This window comes from Mus pahari, chromosome 2, assembly GCF_900095145.1.
Source record: "Mus pahari chromosome 2, PAHARI_EIJ_v1.1, whole genome shotgun sequence".
NCBI classification, from domain to species: Eukaryota; Metazoa; Chordata; class Mammalia; order Rodentia; family Muridae; genus Mus; species Mus pahari.
In genome coordinates this window covers 49,207,419-49,214,260 of record NC_034591.1, presented here as the reverse complement: position 1 = coordinate 49,214,260, position 6,842 = coordinate 49,207,419, and the positions used below count along the sequence as shown (strand labels likewise).

The window sequence follows — 6,842 nt, the reverse complement described above, 5'->3', positions numbered from 1 at the left end:
TCAGGACCTCTGGAAGAGCAGTCAGTGCTCTTCACCACTGAGCCATCTCTCCAGCCCAGATTTTAATTTCTTTGCAAACTGCTTCGCTTCAGTAATTTCATTTTAATGAATGTTAAGTTGTCAATAAAGTTTTCTGTCCCATTGCTGTGACAAATTAACCAGCCAAAAGCAACTTGAGGGAGAAAGGGTTTATTTGGTTCACAGCAGGGAAGTAAGAAGGCACCAGCCTGAAGGGACTGGTCATGGCTCATCCACAGTTGGGAGCAGAGAACAGTGCATGCATGCTGGTACTCAGGTCTTCCTTTTGGGTAGTCTAGGGCACAGTGCATGGAATGGCGCTGCTCACATTGGGTGAGTTTTCTCACATAGATCACTTCAATTACAGTCTCTCACAGGTATGCCTGCAGTTCAGCCTAACCTAGACAGTTCTTTCCCAGGTGATTCTGTGCTGTGTCAAGTCTACAAACTATCTGTCACACTGGGGGACAGAGTCCATCCCATGTTTTCCCATTTTTATTTTTTCCTGGCTCCAAACAGGCCTTCTGGGAACATGCTCTCATTTCATGTCTTTCTAGAACTTCAGCTATGACAAGGCAGCTAAATAAAGGCCCTGGAATTTGACGATGTTCACTCTGTGTTCCTCAGGAAGGACTTTAAACAGAGCAGTTCAGTCAAGGAAAGCAGCTTTGTAAGGATAAGACACAGTGCGTGACAGTTAAACCACTGACAGTTAAATCACTGTTATGACAAATGCGCACAGTAGGTTTTATTGTATGGGTGCACTTGACAAAATAATTAATCCTAAACATGTCCACATCCTAAATACTCAGCTCACACAACCAACCACATCACCTCACACGGTAAAAGGGGACTCTGTCTGTGCGTGTGAGCAGCAGCTGAGATGCCCGAGGGTGGATGGACTAGGTTATGCACACGGGTCCCAGCTAATTACATGAGTCTTTAAGAGTAGAAAACTTCTCTTAGCTGTAGAACCAGAGAGAGGACTAGAAGGACCCATCCCGCCATTGCTGACTCTGAGGACAGAGGAAGTGGCTCCAGCCAAGGCACACAGGCGGCTAGGAGACAGATTCTGCCCTGGAGTCAAGCGAGATTCCAGAAAGGACTGTAGCCCTGTTAACACCTTGCTTATGCCCCATGAGACCTGTATCAGACTTTTGTCCTACTAAGCTGCAGGGCAGAAGCTCTGATTGTCTTTTGCATGAAGTTCATGAGAAAGTACTGGAGCACCGATTGAAAGTGAAAGCAGGCCTGTCATTTGTTTCTAGGGTTTTTAAAAAAAAAAAAGATTTATTTTTATATGCATTGATGTTTCACCTGCCCGTGTGTCTGTGTGAAGGTGCCAGATCCTCTGGAACTGTAGTTACAGGCAGTTGTAGATGCTAGGAATCAAACCAGGATCCTCTTAACCACGAGCCATCTCTCCTGTAGTTATTTGTTTGTTTTGATTTTTTAAAGGTTTTGTTTATAAGCAAGGGGAACCAAGTTGAGCCTCCATGAGCAAAGGCAGCAGGCCATCGTGAGCACACAGGGCACCTGGGGGAGCCCAACGCTGAAAGGCAGCTTGAAGGTAAGCTGCTCTGGGCCTCCTTCCCAGCTTCACTCAGCCTCATTCTCTTTCTCCCCTCTTGGGAAACACACGTTCTCTGCTATGTAGTCCTTGAACTGTCAGAGGGCCAGCCTTCAATTTCCCCTTGGGACTAGAATTTCATTCTCAAAGCCAAGTCCCAGGAGAAGAAGAAATTGACTCTGGGACTATTCATACAAGATTTCTGATATGGTTTAAACTGTGTCCGCCCTAAAAAGACACCCTATCTCCAACTCAGAATGTGACCCTTTTTGGAGAGGGCCATTGAAGATGTAATGAGGACATACCACAGTAAGGTGAGGCCTTACTGGTGTCCTTGTAAGGAAGAGGGGAACTGGGCCACAGGCAGAGGCGGAGGAGGAAGGTGGTCACGGAAGGATGGGGAGTGTTATCAATGATGCTACCTTGAGCCAAGGAGTGCCCAGGGCTAGCAGAGTCTGGAAGAGGCTAGGAGGTTCTTACCTTAGAAGCTTGGGGTAACCATGACCCTGGCAAACTGCAGCTTCAGACTTGTGGCCTCCAAGATCAGGAAGCAACAGTGTCTGAGCTTAAAGCAATGTGAGTTTTGACACTTTGGGTGGCAGATATAGAAAACCAGTGTAGTGTCCAGCATGATCCACTCCTTTATGCCTAGGACAATAGAACTTAGAGTCCAAATGTGGCCCTTCAAGACACATTCCAACAGAAGGACAAGCCATGTGGGGTAGATGCCCTGAAACACTATCCATCTAGTTCCCTAGACCTGAGACAAATAGAGTCTTTGCTTCTCTCTTTTTTTCTTTTCTGATTTCCCTTTAAAATATTCAGCTCTTTCACCCTTCTGGAATGTACTGTGGTGTGTGGTATAAGATACAAATCTGTTGTTTTCCATATAGTAATCTGTTTCTCTAATTGTGCCCTCTGACTGCTGTGTTGCTTTTCATTTATTAAATTGAGCACTGATGTTTGAAAACTATTTTTGGACTTTCTGGGCTCTGTTCCTCTGATTGGTTCATCAGGTTCCTGTCATGGAGTGAGAAGACTCTGTAGGTCTGGAGGATTTTGGTGGGGATGGGGGATTGGGGGGAACAAATAGAATCCTAAGATTTCATGCCTGTTGGCCACTGAGCTACAGCAACTGCAAGCTTAATCACCAACCTGAGCTCTGAGCTCCCCCCACCCTTGTTTGATGTCTTCCTCCAAATGCTTGGTCTACAGCAATCTGAAATATCCACTACCTACACACATACTCTGGAGAGAATGGGGGTATTTATTAAATGATTCTGAGGATTTTTAAAAACACACTAGACCTCTTCTGGTAGAAGTCACTGGGCTGTATACTGCCCACCTCTCACCCCCCCCCCTTTTTGTGAAGGTTTCATTGTGTTGCTCAGACTTGAACTCCTGGCTTCAAGTGCTCTTATATCAGCTTCTCAATTAGCTGAGACTGCAGGCTCACCATTGAGCCCATCCTAATCCTTTCTGAAACTGATCCTGGTCCTGTTAACATGTCTGGCCTTATGGCAAGTTAAAAACCTAATGAAGCTTGCATACTAAGCGTCAGCAATAAGTATGTACATGCAGTAAGTACCCAAGTCAGTGTCAGGTGAGGACTCCCTCCCACCTTCTTACACTCTGATCATGGCCTGTCTTCCTCACCTTAGGTCATACATAAGGCTGGAAAGGGAAAGGGCCTTTGCCCTCCTCCAAAATGTCTATATATCCCTACATGGTGAAATGGCCTTTGAGATGTGGTTAAATTAAGGATTTTTTAAAAAACCTTCACTATATTGTTATTTTGTGTGACACTGGCTTATGTGTGGCAGTCAGGGGACAGATATCTTACAAAAGGACAGACCTCCCTCCCACCAGTTGTTTCTAGGGCTCAGGCTTGGGAGCAAGTGCCCCTGAGCCATCTGACTAGCCCCAAGTTAAGGATTCTAAAACGGGTCAGCCATTCTGGACAATCACAAGGCGTACAAGAAGGTGGGAGAGTCAGAAAATTAACAGACCTTAGGGCGGTGCACTCAGCAGAGGAGGGGGGCATTGCAAGGACGCGGGGAGTCTCTGGGAGCTGGGAAACCCCCCCCAAATCTCACCACATTTGAATTTTGGCTCCACCAGGCTCATTTGGGACTGCTCTTTTCCAGAATGCTACAACAGCAGATGTGTGCTCCTTTCAAACACTAACTTTTTGGTAATTTGTTGAAAAAGAAAAAAAAAAAAATAGGAGGCAGAGGCAGGGGGTTCACTGTGAGCTTGAGGCCACTCTGGTCTACATGATGCTGAGCCAGTGAATCCTTGCCTCAAACATGAGAGACAGAGAGAGAGAGAGAGAGAGAGAGAGAGAGAGAGAGAGAGAGAGAAGAGAGGGAGGAGGGACGAGGGGAAGGAAGAAGAGGAGGAGGAAGATGAAGAAGCCATTTGTTTAATTACAGGGTGTGAACTGGTGGCACTTTTCTTGCCATGCCACCTGGCCAGGTTTCCATGACTTCTGACTTCATAGCTTGATTTAAGCCATCGGTGAAGCATCTCCATTGGATTCTCACCCATCTTGGGTTTTTAAAAATTCTTACTTTTTATTTAATCAGCTGTTCTAAAATACTAATGGTAAGCTCTCCTGAAGTGACTAGGACTGCGTAGAAATTTAACAGAGAGAAAAAAAATAAACAAGAAGTCCTTTGAACAAGGAGACATGTTCTCTTCTAGCAAAGGAACAAGTGCGAAGCGGTGGGGGAAGGGGAATGGGTGGGGAGGAGGGAGGTTGTGAGGGAGCACCCACAAACTTGAATTTAGCCAGAATCGTTGAGCTGTGTTTCTGAACATTTTTTTCACTTAATTTTAAAGTCTGGGGTACTTGCAGAAACTGGACATCCGTAGTCCAAGGGAAACCCACTCTGGTGAGCTACTCAAAGCCGCAGATCTGGGGAACACGCGCCACCCCAATCCCCAACTCAAGATTCATACTCTGTTCCTTGTTATTGAAAGAAGGAACCAGAGAAAAGGCATGTTTGGGGCACTGTGAGAGAATGGCACCTTACCATGAAAGTGTGCTTTTTTTCTTCCACTCTTCTCCCTTGGAATAAAAGGTCTTCGCTCTTAATTTTACATTTGTGATTTTATTTCTTCTTTCCGTTGTTTCGAGCTAGGAGCTAAACATTGGCCGGGGCCCCAGGCACTTGCTGGAAAGGAGCCCTCGCAGGCAGGCGCAGAAGGCTGGCAGAGGAAACCCTGGGGGCGGGAGGCACCCGCTACGCTTTTGTTTCCTAGAACCTTAAGGATTCTCTTTAAGTCTTCTGGGCCAGGCCAAAGACCCCCTTAATCCAAAGGCCTAAATGCAGGGATCCTTGAGAAGACCCCCGAACACCCTCCCAGGTTCCCAAGTCACATGGGTGGGGACCACCCATGTAGCAGAGCCGCCTCTGCGGAGCGCGCCCCGCCCTCGTCCTCGCAAGCCGTTCCAGGCGGAGGAAGCCCTTATACACTGCTAAGTGCTTGCTGAGTCCTCCCTAAGGCAGACTGGTTGTTAGTTCCCAGTTCCTCCAGTTAAAGATGGAGGATGGGTCAAACCTTCTTCTTGGTGTCCCTCCACTCTGACGTAGAGTGCTATCTCCTAGTTCCCTGCTCCATCCTAAATGAATTTCAACCCACTGTAATGGGGGGGGGGGGCCCGAGAGGGCGGGAAGCAAGCAAGCAAACAAAAACCTAAGGTTGGGATTTTTGGATAAAGTAACACTATTCCTATAGATCTGTAACTTGAATCATTTCTACCCAATTTAGACCCGGGGGTTCGACCCTAATGGAAATGGGTCATGTGAGGGCTTTGTGCAGCTCAGGGCTCTCCAGTCTCTTCCAGAAGACAGGCCACAGTTTGGTCCCGTCTACGTTTCTAGTTGCCCGAATGGAAAATTGATGTAGGACAGCTTAGCCCATGTCAACAAACTTTTATTGCCATTTCTGCCAGATTCCCGATTCTTACACTGTAGAAACACTGAGTTCTGGTGCAGGGGATGCGGGTGGGGGTGGGGGTGGCGCCACTCCTCTGCCAAGTTAAAGAAAACCCCGCTTGCTGGGGCGGGAAGGCCAGACAGAGAGGAATTCAAGGGCATGTATGGCTTAGTCCGGCTTCTGCTGAATGCAGAATATAGGGACCACGGTTTCAAACATTTTACAGAGCTGGTGGGGATGAATTTGGCTGCTGTTATACCCCTTGCCCTTGCTGCCTTGTTTCCATGGAAATGAGGGAGGGGCAGGATATAGCTCACTCTGACTACCTGGGAGTGCAGCGAGGCAAGCATTTGATAAACACACCCTCTTCACTACTATCCCGCATATGCCCTGCTGTCCCTGTCCAACCCCTAAGCTCCAGCTGCTCTGCCCGCTGCACTCCCAGCATCTCTGGAGCCGGAATTATGCCAACTGGACTCCAGCAGGGCTGCTAGTGTCTGTGCACAGCCAGGTCCCCCTGGCAGCAGACTGTCCACCTAGCTCAGCAGCAGCCCTAACAGAGCTGTCTGTTGTGTCTCAGCGACCAGTATGCAGTTAGCAACCCTACAGCTTTCTGTACCGCCGCCGTTTCCACACCTCTGCCCAGAGGAAACTAAAAACACAAACTCAAATGTTCAAGGTGACAAACAGGACAACGGAATAATTCTCGGACAACGCTGAGGCTAGGATGGGGGAGATGAGGCACATCCTTCCGAGACCTGAGCCATCTGGGTCCTGTTTTCTGGAGCTTGCTTCTTTCCACTGGGCCCTCATTTGGGGGCTGGAATCCAAATCTGCACTGGGTGCTCTCAGCACCCTCTGCTGCTGGTCCATGAGATGCTCGTCACCATGGTAAGGAGGCGCAGGAAGGATTCTCAGTACCATGGGTCAGCTCGGTGCTGCTGGTTGTAGAGCTGTAGCTTGATCTGATCTTTTATTTGATTCACAAGGACCTGGGACAGCAGGATTCCCACCAGCTGCAAAGGGCAGAAAGGAATCAGGAAAGGAAATTGACTGTCCTGCTATCCAGGCTCAGTCCTTCCGATGCAGCAAGCACATCCCTCTCTGGCCCCTCTGCTACATCAGTACCCAATTAATCCCTGGATGTGTCCACAAATGACAACCTTCGAAGAGTGTGAGACCTACCAGTTGGACAGGGTAAGTTACCTGGGGGATGGCCAGGCCTAGTGCCACACCACCAAGCAGGAACAGGTTGCTATGTATCCAGTTGACCAACTTGTCAATACAGCCGTTGGTGTAGATGACCTTA

The 6,842-nt window shown here is 48.0% G+C and overlaps 1 protein-coding gene across 4 annotated transcripts in view; it reads right to left on the bottom strand.

The window, feature by feature from the left end:
* Window positions 1–4,695: 4,695 nt before the first annotated feature.
* The window catches only part of Tspan33 (tetraspanin 33), a 27,101-nt gene continuing 24,954 nt past the window's right edge, over window positions 4,696–6,842 (bottom strand). For 2 of the 4 annotated variants that reach the window (XM_029535491.1, XM_029535492.1), the window contains exons 7-8: window positions 6,740–6,842; window positions 4,696–6,549 (exon numbers count right to left, since the gene is read on the bottom strand). The exon at window positions 6,740–6,842 is cut by the window's right edge and continues 59 nt beyond it. In XM_029535491.1, the coding sequence (XP_029391351.1) occupies window positions 6,448–6,549; window positions 6,740–6,842 (205 nt within the window). In that variant the 3' untranslated portion in view covers window positions 4,696–6,447. The remainder of the gene's footprint in view (window positions 6,550–6,739) is intronic. The other 2 variants (XM_021191000.1, XM_021191001.1) reach the window with 1 other exon arrangement.